Below are 15688 nucleotides of genomic sequence, written 5' to 3' on the forward strand. Positions count from 1 at the left end.
AATTTATCATTGATGAATCAGATTGTGGATCAACAGGAAACCCTTTGTTATATTGTGGACCTTAACGTCAATGGATCGATCATTGATGTCTTTCTTTTTTTTTTTGTTCCAGGATGATTGGGGAAATCACCTGAGTCACTCCTGAGCTCATTGGTGGAAAAATCCTGAGTTTCCATTGCCCATCAGGGAGTACACCCAGCTTGACCATTCCTCAAGAAATGTGCACCGGTGAAGTTTTGAACTTGTGATGTCCCTTCAGCTCGTTGAAATTCATGAATCACCCTACCATATGATATGAGGGGAGCCCTCGTGGTCATAGGTTGGAGTGGGAAATGGGGGCCGGGCCGGCCCGTTAATTTGACGGGCCAATAGGCTGTTGATTGGGCTAAGCCTAAAACCTAGTTTGGGCCTGCCTGTTGCTAGATGCACAGTCCAATGCCCGCCCATTAGGCCTAATCAGGCTGGCCCGGCCCATAGCGGCCCTGTTACTAAATGGACTGGACTTAGGTCTAGGGTAAAAAATCCCAGTCCATAGTGGGCCAGCCAGTCCCTGCCCCGACCTGTTGTCCCCATCCCTATCCAAGGTAACGGACAAATCATATTTGGCCTTAAGTAGGGATGGCAGTGGGGCGGGGCGGGGCGGGGGACAAGGTTTCCACCCCCGCCCCGCCTCAAAATTTTATCCTCCACCCCCGCCCCGCCTCCGCGGCGGGGATGGATTTTATCCTCCACCCCCGCCTTCATCCCCGTTTCATGTCCTCCACCCCCGCCCCGTCCCCGTCCCCGCCCCGTCCCCGTCCCGACCCCGCCCCCGTCCCCGACCCCGCGGGATGAGCGTGCTCGTCACAGGCGCCGCTGGCTTTGTCGGCACCCACGTCTCGCTCGCCCTCCGGAAGCGCGGTGACGGTGTCGTCGGCCTCGACAACTTCAACGACTACTACGACCCCTCGCTCAAGAAGGCCCGCCGTCGAATCCTCGGCGACCACGGCGTCTTCGTCATCGCCGGCGACATCAACGACGCCCGGCTCCTGGCCAAGCTCTTCGACCTCGTCGCCTTCACCCACGTGATGCACCTCGCCGCCCAGGTCGGAGTCCGGTACGCTATCGAGAACCCGGCGTCCTACGTGCACAGTAACGTCGCCCGGCTCCAGGGTTAGGAAATTAGGGAAGGGAGTTAGGGTTAGTAAACAGTTCATCTGAGTTGGGGGCGGGGATGGGGCGGGGCCGGGACGGGGATGGGCCGGGGGCGGGGCGGGGATGGGCCGGGGCGGGGATGAGGCGGGGCGGGGCGGGGCGGGGGAACGTGCCAGTCCATCCCCGCCTCCACCCCCGGACGGGGATGGATTTTAACCTTCATCCCCGCCTCCATCCCCGTTTCATACCCTTCATCCCCGGTCCAAACGGGGCGAGGCGGGGCGGGGCCCCGCTTTCCCCCGGTCCACTGCCATCCCTAGCCTTAAGAGTGTAAATTTTGGATTCATGTGAAGTCGGAATGCAATCCACGGAAACTCTTTCATCAGAAAGACGAGAAAAGACAATTATAATTGAATTGGTTTCCGATTCCACGAAGGGTGTGTCAATAGAGCAATGCATGCTTGTCGCGGAGAGATGCTCTGTGCTGCAATCCGCGGTAAATGAATAGGTAATACATGGAAAAAATTTACAGTTCTCACAGAAGCTCTATACATGATTACAGGCCGAAGAACAAGCTACAGAGTAGACCGGCCTCGCAATTTATCAGCAACTTTCAGAACATGACTAATGTTTGCCGACCGGTAATTTTGAAGCAATTTAAGATTAGATGTGAAATCACCAGCTATGAGGCGCCTTCGAATGAGAATCAGCTTCGAGCAGCAAACTCTAAGCAGGCACTCCTGCACAAGATACATGTTAGAATCACTGGATAATGAATCCAACCGAATGGAATGCCTTCATGTTGATGCATCGATATACAAAAGTGGGTTTTTTTTTGTTTCAAATATCTTACCAAAGGACTGTCTGGGTCGCTTAGAAGTGTGTCCCAGATATGCAAGCTATCCGCAAAATTAAACTCCTGAGTCAAGAGCAGTGTTATCCACCTAAAGGCGTAGAACTGGGGATTTATCTGAAAATTCCAAAGACAGCATACTGTTCAAATCAAATTCTTGAGGGTGAAGCAATGCACAGTCCCAAGAAAACATCATATAGTAACAGTCTTAACAGAGAGTCACTAGAATATAAGAATTGTAAATACGAGAACTAATGTGTGAACCGTGATTTTCATGGATTTTTTGCTCTTTTCTCTTGAATCTGACCATACGGATGTGATCTACATGCCTGGTTTTATAAGAACCCCACTCTTGAATCATCCGATTTTGACGCATAAACGAGATTGTTTTAAGGCTTTAAAATCAATGGATCGTAATCTTCGTAAATATTCAAGTATTCAAAAATCACATTTTTTCATCAAAATTACATGATCCAATGGTTGATTCCTAGAAAATTCACCATGCCAAGCACATCCACATGTTTGGATTTGCAAAAAAAGTGTAGGAAATGCCCATATTTCTAGTTCTCATATTTCAGTTCTCATATTCTAGTGACTCGTCTAACAGATACAGATGATTTAACATATTTAACCCAAACATCCAATATAAAGGAACATGAGCTTTGCCAAGCTTCTGACCTTAACCCTAGTAGAGATGCCCATATCAAAGAAACACAAACCGCTAAGAGAAGTCGGTATGTCCCCAATTTTCAGAAAGCACAGAGCAATGTGAAGCAGAAAGTTTTACATGCATTTATTGATAAAGGGAATGCTTTCAGACTTTGTTTTGTGTTTTCATTTGGATCATTTTGACTAATTTGTATCCTTGCAGATGAAATTGCTTCTCTAATCTCCATTCAAGCAGCATCAATGTCTCTCTTCTGACCTTAGTCTATTGTTAATTTAATAGTTTACGGGTGAAATCACGAAACTAAGACCTACTCTGGAACTATGTACTTTTTGGTGACTCATTTTGGAACAATGGTTAACCATGAGTTTTGGAGTTATACCATAAAAAAAATCTAAGCTGCCAATCCATGTGATGTTCTACATTTCATTCTGCAGGTCACACAGATAAAAATCACTTGCATTAAAGAAGATCAAACTATCCTAGGAATGGCCAGACACAGCAATAAACTAGACGCATCTGTTACTCAAATTGATCCAAAGACTGATCCTTAGAGCAGGTACCACCAGAACTAGAATAGAGGAAGCAACAGCACAAAAAAACAGAGTTTAGGCATGCCAAGCCAGCACCTTTGTTTTTCAATGTAACTAGTTCATGCAAAGTGGTATTTGTAAGTTTTTCAGATTAATCTGACACAAGGAAGATCCGCTGACTTCACAGTCAATAAAGGCCTCCCATGACCTACAAAATTATGAAAATATCTTATAATTGTGTGATAACCCAACTATTAAAAAATGTTAAAAAATAGAAAGCCTGCATATGTGTAACAGCTAATTTATCTCAAAAACTTGGATACATCATAGATTTAACACTAATTTCTGTGTAGCATAGAAAAATAAATTGATTCTTTTGCATGAAAAAAAGAAAATAAAAGAAATCTGGAAACAATTTTAAATATGACAATATGAATAGGATGAAAAAAGAATTTTTTGCAAGAAAACACTTACTTTAGTTGTGATCTCTAAATGGCGCCAGAGTTCTTCATCATGCTCCCTTAAAATTTGTGTCAGTCTTGACATTGTGGAATGAATTCCTACAACACTGTTGTCAAGTGTTGGCAAAAATGATCTCTGAATCCACTTAGCAATGCAACAAAACAAAAAAAGAGTCTGGTTCTGCTTGAGCCTGAAAAGAAGCCAGAGTTTTAGAGAGAGAGAGCATTGAAAACATCTCACTACTAATATAATGAAATCCCTATCAGGCATAGGCAGAAAAACCATAAACACAAGCTCTAGCTTACATGTGGATTGCAAGAACAAAAGTAATTTAGCTTAAGGATGATAGTACTAGAACCAAATTCCTGTAGTTATATCGTCACATCTTTATTTTTTTTTTTTAATATCAAGTCACATCACCATGCCTCACCACATTTTCTTCATTTGGGTCGTTCTTGAATACATAAAAGAGAGGGGCCATGATTTCATTCATTCCCTGTACATATCGTAAACCAGGGTTAAGTTTTGCAAATACAGCCAGTATACGTTTCAATGCTTCCTACAAAATAGCAGGAAAGAAGGCCCCATTAGCCACTGAAGATTGTGTCAGTTGATCAGCTTGAATAACCACATAGAGATCACTAGCACTCCTAGGAATGATGATTACCTGGTTTGACTTTGCCGATGGTGAATCCCCACAAAAGAAATGCATATCAGGATGAGTGCGCTTAACATCACGATCAATTTGCTCTATGATTTCTGTGTCCTAGAAAATTACAGCAATTGGTAGAGATACCAAAGACCATTTATGAAAACAAAACCTCTCAATACACACCATTTATAGATTGCTGGGATCAATACCTGGAAGAACTTGTACCACACACTGGTCTTTCCAAGACTCAATGGGTGCTCCTCATGAGTTACTTCTGATCTAGGTAGCAGACCGCTTACTTCACAGTTTGTGTCATCATTTTCAATCCTATTGGATGTTTGTAGTCTTCGTGTAAGTTCTGACTGACTAACAATACATAGTTTTAGAAGCCAACCTCCCCAAAACATAGAAACTCAGAACAAGAACACAATTGCAGAAGAACCAATATTTGAATTGAGAAGAACCAAAAAGGGATTGATTTCAGAATAGATCATCGGCAGAGAGAAATAATAGAAGATTTTAATACTTTTCAGCAAAATTCTGACTGACTAACAATATAGATTCAGAAACCAATCTCCCTAAATATAGAATCTTAAAAGGGAATGGACAACCAAAAAACACACATTTGCAAAAGAACCCAATATCTGATTCCAGAAGAAAGAAAAAAGATTACTTCCAGAATTGATCATTGGTAGTCAGAAGATCGAATTACAAGGTTTATTACCAAACACTTACAGGACAATTCATCAATTTGAAAAGCATTCAATGCCTAATCCAAATCAAGAAGAACAGAAAAGGATTATTTCCAGAATAGATCACTGGTGGCGAGAAGAATAATAGAATTACAATGTTTATGACCAAATGCTTTTACATCGATTGATCAACTTGAAAAGTCATCCAATGCCTGATCGCAGATAACATAAAATCCTAAGTATTGAACTAACACATTTTGAATTCGAATAATATAACAAAAAAAAAGAGAATTAATCAAACTCACAGGATTAATCAGGAGTTCCTCCTTAAAAACATCATACTGAGCTCGTTTCTTGGACAACTCATCATCCCACAGATCTCGATTGCTAGGCAAATACCCCAAAAGAACCTACGAATTTATTCCAGCAAAATGACATCAGCATTCCCACTTCACCAAAACAAAGAACAAGAAATAAATCTTTCAATTTCTCCCCTCAAACGATTACCTTCCACAAAATAGATCTAATTCAGCTGGAATCCGGCACTCCCTGCGCCGCCAATCTCTGCAACTCGCCCAAATCGATGACCCTCTTCGACAACTGAACCAGATCAATAGTCTTTCAGCCAACCAAGAATGCCGATTCTATTAAACCAACAATAAATAAGGTCGATGAGGAAGACAAAAAGGATCACCTCGGCGTGGAATCGAGCTCTGCGGGAGGCGTCTTCGGAGGAAGGGGTCGAAGAGTGTGACGTTTCAGGGGATTGATCGGATTGAGGAGGGCGAGTGGGGGAAGGAGGCTCCACCTTCACCCTCTGGTGAGGAGGAGGAGGAGGAGGAGGAGGAGGGCGAATGGGATCGGGTTGGTTAGGGTTGGGGGTTGGGGTTTCTCCTGGGTGGTCGATAGCGGGAGGGTGGATGGTATGGTGGCGATCGTCGAAGGACGACCAGAGCGAGATCTTCACCCACTCGGGGACGCTCTTAGCCATCTCTCTCTCTTTCTCTCTCTTCCTTTCTGCTTCTTCTCGGTCTCTCTGCCTCCAAGGCTCCAACAGTTTGGTGATATTTGAGGGACTACCTTTCACTCTCTCTCTGACCCCTTTCTTCTCTCTCACCTTTCTCTACCCTTTTCTCTCTTTCTCTTACCTTCGTTTCTTCTCTCCCTCCCTCTCTCTTCCTCTGTCCCCTTTCTTCTCTTTCTTCCCTTCCCACACACTCTCTCCCTCTGTTTCTATCCCCTTTCTTCTATCTCTTGTGTTTCTCTCTCACCCCTCTCTACCCTTCTCTCTCTGTGCCTCTAACGGTTGGGGATATCTGAGGGATGTGTGGTGGACGCATTTAGCCTTTGACTCTCGTGCGTCATGAATATGTCTTGGGTTGGGTTGGGTTGGTTGGAGACTTGGAGGAACTGCAAACGAATCGGATATAATCCTGATTATGATTGATCCAAATTTAAATATGAATTTTATGAATTCAAATATATATATATATATAATCCAGATTTGACTACGTATGCAGATTTTATGTAGTACCATCTGGTCTGTTAAAAATAGGTAGAAGAACATGCAACTTATATGTAAACGTGTAAAATAGATCGGGTTTGATTCGAAATCAAATGCAGATTCAGTGAAAATGTCAACCCAAATCTGAGCACGTATCGAATAAAAAATTATATTTAGGGTACGTTCGGCTGCTCCTTTCAAAAAATATGATTCAAAATCACTTTCTAATTTGCATGAAAGTGACTCATTGCAAAGGCAAATGAGATTCACTTTCTCACAGCGGCTGCTTATACAAATCAGATTCACTTTCTTAGAGAAGAAATTAGAGTGATCCAACCGAACGTGCCCTTAGATTATATTTTAAAACGGATAAGGATGTGAACTGTGGGATGCAACCCGACATTCAATCCCAATCAGAATCTTATTAGTCAGGTTTGGTAGCCAATTCGGATCTGAATAATAATCGGATTTGGGTTTAGTATTGAGTTTTGATTTCAAACCTGAATTCAACTTTGAACATGTGTAAATATCAGGTTTTAAGTTCGTTGAATCTGGATTTGGGTTTATCTGATTTCATCCGACTTTGAGTCTAAATCCGATTAGATTGGACCCAATTAGGTGGGACTTGGTAATGCTTAGATCCAACCCGTGTAATACCCGTGAATTTTATCAGACAAATAAACTTGAAATTTATATCCTTAAGTTGGTACAAGGATATTTTTAATGTCGTATTTTTTATTCATATTTGGATCTCAGGTATTCTATTTGGATCTTCAATGTTGGATCCCTAATATCCTGTTTGTATCTTCGATATTTTATTCAGATCTTAGATATCGGATTGTGAACCTTAAATTAGATATTTAATAATAGGTTTTGGTCAAATGGATTGGATCTCAGGTTCTGGATCATCAATATCATGGTCAAATTTGATATTGAATCCAGGACGAATTGAGTGGGTCCGCGAAGTTTAAATCGATTTTTTATGAGAAAATTTTATATTAGGCCTATAATACTGTAGTGAGATTGGTATAGCCTATGTGATGTTCAGATCCACATTATTTTATTTGGATCCTGAACACCGAAGATTTAAATAGGGTATGTGTCCAATTAAAATTTTACTTGGATCCATTATAAGTCCCTTGTAATTCAAGATAACATAGTTGAATCCATGGAAATCTAATTTGGGTTCATATTCAAAATGTTAGTACTTTAAAATTTTAAAGGAAGAACCAGATCCATGGATGGATCTGGATAAGTCCAAGGGTTGGACCCCAAGAGATAAGTGGGTCCTGGGTCACGAGTTCGGACGATCCAAACTCACACACGTATATGTGTTAAAGAAAAGGAAATACACATTAAAAAGGTAAGAAAGGAAAAATGTTAAAGTTAAAAAAAAAAGAATATTATGCAAACCCTAAAAAGGGTTTACTTGTGAGTTAAGGGAGGGGCTGCGTGTTTTCACGCAGCCGCTGGAGAGAGAAGGGGTAACAGACCCACGACTTCTCTTTCCCCCACGATCTCCACCCCCCATTCCCTCTCTCTAACTGACACTCTCCCTCACGCATCTCTTAACACCCCCTCAACACTCTCTCTTTTGTTCTTTGTCCCTCTCCCTTCAGTGTTCTCTCATTCTCTCTCTGTTGCACGTCAATGGCAGAAGGTGCACACGGCTACACCAAATCTACTGTAGCGAGGAGACCCCTTGGATTCACAACGATTGAAAGAGGGAATCAAAAAAAATTTGGGAATTTACGATTCACGGGTAGGGTATTATGTGATTGTTGTTGTGTATTGTGTTTCAAGACCTGCAACGAGTTGCAACACACTCCAACAAGAAAAAAAATCGATATTAAAAAGGGGTTTTAGGTGGATGAAACAATATGTGATTCCTTGTGTAGCTAATCGGTCAATACCTTCTGGTATGACCGATAAACATGAATATATGTTGGCTTAACATTGATAAGTACTCTTAAAATCCTTATCTGTGTATTTACAACAGAATATAGTTTGGTTTATGTTTAGTTCCACGAGTAAAAGCTGGATGTGTTTAGTTATATTTCCTGAAATAAGTTAAGACCTTGTTCTGCATGCCTTAAATTTTGAAATATATACATATTGAAACTCTTGATCTTCATGCTCTAGTTTTAAATTCGATATTGGGACTCTTGATCTGCGTACTTAGCTTTGAAGTTATGTCATGGTATATCCATAGTGCTATGTGTTGCTTCAGAAAAGAGATTTGAACTTAAGATTTGAGTGTTATTGCTTTTAAGATTCGGTAAGATATTCATTAAATTTTTTTTTTCTGATCATTGTTGGTGTAAGAGACAATACTAGTCTTTCGGCAGAATGGGTATTGACACAAATTAATATCAGTATTTAGTTCCATGTCAGTTTTCTTTGGATTTTCTGTGTTAGTTTCAAGGGTATAAAATTAATTGGGGTTGTTAATTCCTACAACTAACTCGTTGATAGTTAAGTTAATGTGTTAAGAGTTTGGGTAAAAATGAATAAGGTTTAATCAATAACAGTAGGTTATGGTACTACATTCAATGACAGTGGCATGTTTTACGTATCAATTGAAATTGCTTCCAGTTTATATAAAAAAATAGAGTGATATTTTGTGCTAAATACATGACAGAAATCATTTGTCCTTCTGTGTTATAGTTCAGTTACAAAATTCAAGACTCACGTGTATGCTTTGGAATGTTTATTTTTTTTTCTCTTCATAATGATAAATAGTTCAAGAATAGTACTCAGTCCCTGCGGGATGCCATGAATGAGATCTGAGGCCTAAGAGTTTACCTTAAAGAAATTTCGGGTTTAAGCATGTTGGAATAGAAATTTTGGGTTGAGTGTATGTAGTTGTTTCCCTGTGGGGGTCGATGCTTATGCACACATACCTGTGTTTTAAAACGGTTGTATGCATATCTGCGTAAGGGCGTGTAACATATATGTATATTTGTGTTAAAGTTTTTGCACCTATAGGTGTATATGTTACAATTACAACATACATAGGATACTTTAGCAAAAAAGAATTTTCTATTTTGATACTATTAAGGACACAAGTCTAGTAGTCAAAATGCTTTACTGTGGATAATCCTTGAAACGGTTCTTTGATGACAAGTCCAAGATATGTATGCCTTGCCTCTAACATTTTTGTGTAAAAAAAAATTGCATGTGAGAATGCTAAGATAGTATTGATGACTGAGCGATAGTAGAGTTGTGACATTGCAATTATTGCTTTCTTAAACTTTATAATTTCATTAATGCTTAGTAAGTGTTGAATTAAGCTAACTACAATTCATATAAAAATAAGTTCATAATGGAACTTGTAATTCAGTGAACCATAATGTTGACTTGCGAACACGGGTTTTGCCCATATTTTTAAAAAGATGCATTGGTTTAATAATGGCACATGAATGCCAAGCCTGGTACTTGAGGGTTTCATAGTGACCCCTCAAGTTGATAAAGCTAATACATAATTAAACTTAAAACATTAACTTTTGCTTGACTGGTTTAAAGGTACCAGGGCATTTGTGCTCATCCAGTTTAAAGGTCCCATCGCACTCTAAGTGGGATTTGCATAATTAAATGAAAAAAATATTGGTAACATACCTATGTAAGGTAGAAATAATTGGGAATATACTATTATTGTAGTGTGATTCATAATTTTTGTGAACACCTGTGGCTTTGAGCTACTGGGTTCAGATCAGTGAAACCCTGAAAAGTTAGGGAACAAATTACTAAGATAAGCAACCCACTCAGATTTAGGCTTGCCTTGGAGAGGGTAGGTAGTACACAATTCTAGGGACATGTTCTTATTGCTTCAAGCGGCAATGACTCGTTGGTCCCTAGTTCTTAAAGTTAGGGGACCCAGACTATAAAATTTGTCCTAGGTAGTAGTTCCACATTTTTTTGTAGAAGTTAAGGATGCATCCTATTGTCTTGTGCCTTTGGGTGGTTCTCTCGATCATTCAACTGCTCTCTTAGGATTTCAGTTTCAGTTAGACATTCGGGTTAATAAAACATCAATGCATAATAAACCCCCGAATGTTCTCTTCTATTACGGTTGCCTTGGCCTGCAAATACTCGCAGGATAATTTAAGAGAAATATTAATTTGAACTTCCTCTGTATATCAGTCAGGCAAAAGATTGTAACCTTTATACTTGAGCATGTTATTAGTTATTTACACATGATTAGTTAATAGAGCATAAGATGAATTATTTAAACCTGTGATTAGTTATTTGATCATGTGATTATTCATGTTATGCTAGTTAGCTTGTGAAATACAATAAATTAATTACCTTGTTACTTGTTCAATTATGTCATACTTAGTATCATACTTTATTGTTCTTGACTATTTAATTATATTGTATACTTGTTACATAGTACATCTGCAAAATCATAGCATTATCCTACGCAGACTGGTTGTATAGTCTGACACAAATTATTTTACTATTTTTCAGAAGAAATGTAAAAACTAAAAAGTGATTGTGGGATGATGTTGCGGATCAGGATATATGATCTATTGTGTTTCTGGGATGTTAAATTCTAATTTGGTTATTGTAATTATGTCATTCAGTTATTCCAAACTCTGATATTATGTTTTAAACTTTTATTAGAAAAAAAATGAATGTTAGTTACTTTGATGATTCTTGTGATGTGTCTGAAATGTTTAGCCCGGTTAATTTGATTTTTTTCGTAATTATAAAAAAAATAAAAAAATTGAGTTAAATTTTGAGGTGTTACAACCCGAGTCTGAACTGTTTACATCCCTAAAAACTGATATATGAAATCAGGGTATTGGATTCGAACTGAAAGTCTGACCAAGGCCAATCCATCAGCCGCATTGTTTTGTAGTTTTGAATTCAGACATAAATCTAGTTATGGAGACTTGTTCAATGAGAAATTATTGCAATATTATCAAAGTATTTTTTTGGAAAAAATATGTTTGAAAATGTAAAAATCTAACAAAAAGTTAATATCAGAACCATAGTTACCGGATGCCTCTTTCTACATGAGGAAGTTCACTTAGGAATCAATTTCCTCTCTGCTTGTTACTTCTCACTTGCTTCTCCCTAACTTTTTATATTTTTTATATTAAAAATAATGAACTTTTTATAACAAGCTTACATGTTTGTTTTATATAATTTTATACTAATGCAATTTTTTATTTGCTTTCTATGTGTTTTTTTTTCATTTTTCATGTGCTTACACGATTGCTTCACAACTTTATCCGGCTTTAAACTTCATACCACTCTTTTAATACTCATCATGCATCATTTCTTGCCATTTGGTGACTATGATCAAAACATATCAAATTTGAGCAATGTTAATTTTTAGATAATAATGTTTCTCTACTATTTTCACAAACTTATGTGAAAGCTATCTTAGAAACTTGTATATTGTTCTCTAGTACATGAAAAATCAGTTCAACCCAAGGTTGTCAGCATTGGCCTGAATCAGCTGATTCGTATCTTGGCAGAAAATTAACACAATACTAAACTGAATCAGTTACTTTTTAATAAATATATAAAAAAAAATTGAAATTAATTTTTATTATATTTTAATAGTTTCAACAGGTGTCACATTTTGATTGATACTAAATATTTTTTTCATTATTTTTTAGTCAATTCAGAACGATTCACTTGAAGATCGGTAGTTGGAATGGATGTTTATGCATTTGAGGAAGTGGCAGTTGCTTTGCCAGCTGCCAAATCCATGATTTAGTGTAAATACAAAGGTGAAAGGGCCTCAGTTCCTATATAAACGCCCATCCTAGCACCGTGATTCCAAATTGGACTATCATGGGCATTTGACCAAGATTTTGCCTCAAGAACATCAAATGCATAAACACCCATCCCAGTGTCGAGATTCCAAACAAGCCCTTAATGGTATATAATCAGCCAACTTGTATGAAACAAAGTATTGCATAGTCCATGAGAAAACCCCCCTCCATCACTAACAGCACATTGGCTGGCCTTCAGTTGGTAAAACCCTTGATGTCGGCCCTGCCCACTGGAGATTACACCTAGCTTTGACCTTGCGGCAAGGGACAACACCTGTGGGTTTTGAACTTGTGACGTTACATCAACTTAATAACATTCACAAGTCGCCCCTACCAGATGAGCTAAGCCCTTGTGGGACTTTTTTTTACTCTAAAAAAAATGCCTCTTTCACTTGCAAGTTCATTGGTGTAAAACCCTTAGGTCTTTATTGCCCACAAGAGAGAAAATTGAGCTTAGGTCTCAGATACAAGGACATGCATTTGTGGGTTTCGAATTTGTGATGTTCATATTCACCCCCATACAAGAAGGGTGAAGACCTAATGGATAAGAGATTGCTTATAGAAAAAGAGTTATTGTGTGCAAATATTGTTTTCAGGCAAGAAAAACATAGCTCAAATGGACTCGAGTTTGGCGTACTAAAACCAAATACCTCAAATTTCTAAATATTCATTTGATTTTTACAGATATATCCTTTAATTTGCAAATACTAACTTTTTTTTTTGTTTTCTCCATACCTTTAAAATAGTTAAAAACTAGAGGGGCGTTTGTTACACTCCCACCCAAAAGAAGCCCTGCGTCACTTTGGAGGGGAAGTCATTCCCCATGGACGAGGGTATCAACCAATTTTCATAAGAAAGCTGTTTTTTTTGCATTTATTATGTGTGTCTGACCACATATATCTCGTAGACATGTTTGTTTTACCGTTTGTAAGCAAGAGACTCTATTTCCTTTCCTAGGGAAATACATAACATAAACACCCTGTACATGGAATGAGATAGTTGGATGGGTGGCTCATATTATCATAACCATGGGTCTTGTGTTTGAATTTTAATAACTTATCTCTGATAAATAAAGGCTGGAATTAAAGGTGTTAATGGGTCGGGTTTGGTTCGGACTTAGGTAAAATCAGACTCAAACCTAATTTGAGATGATGATACCAGGTCTTGACTTGGGTTCAATAGGATCCCCCATAAGAGAAATAATACCTGGATCTTATAAGGATTACATGAAACAGACCTCCATAACCAGTAAAATAATATTTTTTTAATCTTTTTTACATTGAAAAATTGCAGATCTTCTTAGTTGGAACCTGGGTCGATGAAATTTCACAAACCATACCTGTCTCTATATATTAATTGGACCGTTCGGGTCCGACCAAGAATCTAATCAGACCTTATTTATCACCACCCTATAGGGTTTGGTACAGGTCGGGTCCAGGTCAAACCCGACCCATTGACACCCCCAGATGGAAATTGGAATAGATGTTGGCGTGTTGCCAGGTTGGAACATGTTATGACCCGATCTGTTTTATATAATTTTCAGAAAACCAAATATGCTTGACCCGTTTTCTGCGGATTCAGCGTTAGAGGGTGATCGACCATATCTGGATCCGAAACTCTACCATACTTTTCAAGTTGGATCCTGATATGAAACCAAGCCCATTTATTGAAATCTAGATCCAAAGTAGGGTCAACCCAAATCTGTCCTATTTGCAACAAAAAGTGAGGGGCACATAGCTTGGAGCGATCTGGCCCTCAGTATCAACGGTCATAGGGATGCTTACGGGTCAAATGAAATCTGACATCCAACCTAACTCCAAATCTAATTGCTAATTTTGGATCCGTTCGATTCATTATCGAGTTTTGCATCCGAGTCCAAATTCAAATATAATTATGTGTAGTAGGGATGGCAGTGGACCGGGGAAAAGCGGGGCCCCGCCCCGCCTAGCTCCGTATGGACTGGGGATGAAGAGCATGAAACGGGGATGGAGGTGGGGATGAAGGTCAAAATTCATCTCGTGCGAGGATGGAGGCAGGGATGGACTTACACTTTCCCCCGCCCCGCCCCATCCCAGTTAATAATATTACTAAAATACCTAAACCTAACTAATAAAATTATAAAAAACCCACAATAATATATACTAACTTACTAACCCTAAATCGTGCAACACCACATTCTTCGGCCCTGTCCACCATCGGCGACCATCATTGTCGGTGCCAGATTCGTCCACCAACGGCGATGAAGGTTCTCCATCACCATTGATGACCATCATCGCCGACCCTCTCTCCATCCACCATCGGTGCCAAACACCTCCATCATACTCGTCTCGGAGAATAGGTTGGGACCATCCCTCTCTCTATCCACCGTAGCCGTTAGTCGATCAAGATCATCCTTTTGCATAACGATTCTAATACTTAGGGTTGTCGCAACCTCATTTTATTCTCTTTTATTCTCTGTTTTTAATGATTACTTGGTCAGGTCTTGTTTCATTTGTTGAATCCTCACTTTTGTCCTTTAGGAATGTGTCGTTCATTTGAAATCCGTAGCAATTTTTTATTTTATCTTTTAAAGACGTGTAGTTTTTGTTAAATCTATACCCCTCTTTTAAAAATTGCTTGAATCATGAGTTTTGTTTTTTAGAGATGCGTAGTTTGTTTGAAATCCATGTGCATCTCTTATCAATTATTGCCTGAAGCCTCTGATTTTGTCACTATGAATAGTTTGCTAGCCATTTGTTTTGGAAGATTGCATAATGTGCTTGTATTATGTTTTCCATGGTAGCCACTAGTTTCAATTGAATTTTTGATTCATGGTTCATAGAAAATTGTCCTGTTTTTTTTTTGTCAAGCATTCCTCCAAACCAACAACATCTTATTTTTGTTGGGAAGCAGCTTGAAGATGGTCGCACCCTAGCTAACTACAATATTTAGAAAGGTAAGCACAATTGGTTTTGTATCTAGAGTATTAGTTATTGTCCTTGTTTTCCTGTTTGCTTTTGTTGACTTGTGTACTTGCATAATCAACACTGCATCTTGTTTTGAGGCATTGCAATAGGATTATAGAGCCTTCTTTGATGGTTTTGGCTAGAAAATACAATAAGGAAAAGATGATATGTAGAGAGTAAGTTTTCCTTTTGTTATTGTACCATTCAAAAATGTAGACAATGTATTGGGTTACTGTATGAAGATGAATTTACAATGACTTTAATATTGTATTGGAGCCTGTTTATTAAAGAAACCTAAGAAATTGTCCTATTCATTTTTTTTTTGTCCCATCTTCAAGGTCCAGCAAATGCAGTCTTTGATTTTATTTTCCATTTAATTAAATTTCAGTTTCTTCATGTTGTAAATACATGTTTTTTTTTAAGATGCATTAAATTTGTACAAAAACTTAATGGT

At 38.8% G+C, this 15688-nt stretch overlaps 2 protein-coding genes across 5 annotated transcripts; both read right to left on the reverse strand.

Moving 5' to 3' along the window:
* Positions 1 to 1614: 1614 nt before the first annotated feature.
* On the reverse strand, positions 1615 to 6235 carry LOC149840599 (uncharacterized). 4 transcript variants are annotated; one of them, XM_090004489.1, is made up of 8 exons: positions 5688 to 6235; positions 5501 to 5593; positions 5299 to 5403; positions 4511 to 4628; positions 4317 to 4415; positions 3662 to 3839; positions 1988 to 2104; positions 1615 to 1874 (listed from the first exon to the last, which is right to left on the reverse strand). In XM_090004489.1, the coding sequence occupies exons 5-8, from the start codon at positions 4382 to 4384 to the stop codon at positions 1710 to 1712; spliced, it is 528 nt and encodes a 175-aa protein (XP_089860615.1). In that variant the 5' UTR covers positions 4385 to 4415; positions 4511 to 4628; positions 5299 to 5403; positions 5501 to 5593; positions 5688 to 6235; the 3' UTR covers positions 1615 to 1709. The 4 variants fall into 4 exon arrangements, 3 of the variants coding, with proteins under 3 accessions (XP_089860615.1, XP_089860616.1, XP_089860617.1); XM_090004490.1 differs by having other exon boundaries at positions 5501 to 5709; XM_090004491.1 differs by lacking the exons at positions 4317 to 4415; positions 4511 to 4628; positions 5299 to 5403; positions 5501 to 5593; positions 5688 to 6235 and adding an exon at positions 4080 to 4092.
* LOC149840600 (uncharacterized) lies at positions 5182 to 5984 on the reverse strand. The gene is made up of 4 exons (XM_090005099.1): positions 5688 to 5984; positions 5540 to 5593; positions 5299 to 5403; positions 5182 to 5205 (listed from the first exon to the last, which is right to left on the reverse strand). The coding sequence occupies exons 1-4, from the start codon at positions 5982 to 5984 to the stop codon at positions 5182 to 5184; spliced, it is 480 nt and encodes a 159-aa protein (XP_089861225.1).
* Positions 6236 to 15688: the final 9453 nt, after the last annotated feature.

The sequence above is a fragment of the Nuphar pumila genome, chromosome 4 (genome assembly GCF_984573655.1).
Source record: "Nuphar pumila chromosome 4, dmNupPumi1.hap1.1, whole genome shotgun sequence".
NCBI lineage: Eukaryota > Viridiplantae > Streptophyta > Magnoliopsida > Nymphaeales > Nymphaeaceae > Nuphar > Nuphar pumila.

Excerpts from the sequence above, each read along its gene's own strand:
- LOC149840599 (XM_090004489.1), bottom strand. The coding sequence starts at position 4,384 with ATGTTAAGCGCACTCATCCTGATATGCATTTCTTTTGTGGGGATTCAC. Across the intron at positions 3,840-4,316 it reads CATCGGCAAAGTCAAACCAG|GCTCAAGCAGAACCAGACTC; the intron begins GTAATCATCATT and ends GCTTCTTTTCAG. Across the intron at positions 1,875-1,987 it reads GCGACCCAGACAGTCCTTTG|GAGTGCCTGCTTAGAGTTTG; the intron begins GTAAGATATTTG and ends TATCTTGTGCAG.
- LOC149840600 (XM_090005099.1), bottom strand. The coding sequence starts at position 5,984 with ATGGCTAAGAGCGTCCCCGAGTGGGTGAAGATCTCGCTCTGGTCGTCC. Across the intron at positions 5,404-5,539 it reads AGAGATTGGCGGCGCAGGGA|GTTCTTTTGGGGTATTTGCC; the intron begins GTGCCGGATTCC and ends ATAAATTCGTAG. Across the intron at positions 5,206-5,298 it reads AGGAACTCCTGATTAATCCT|GCATTGGATGACTTTTCAAG; the intron begins GTGAGTTTGATT and ends ATCTGCGATCAG.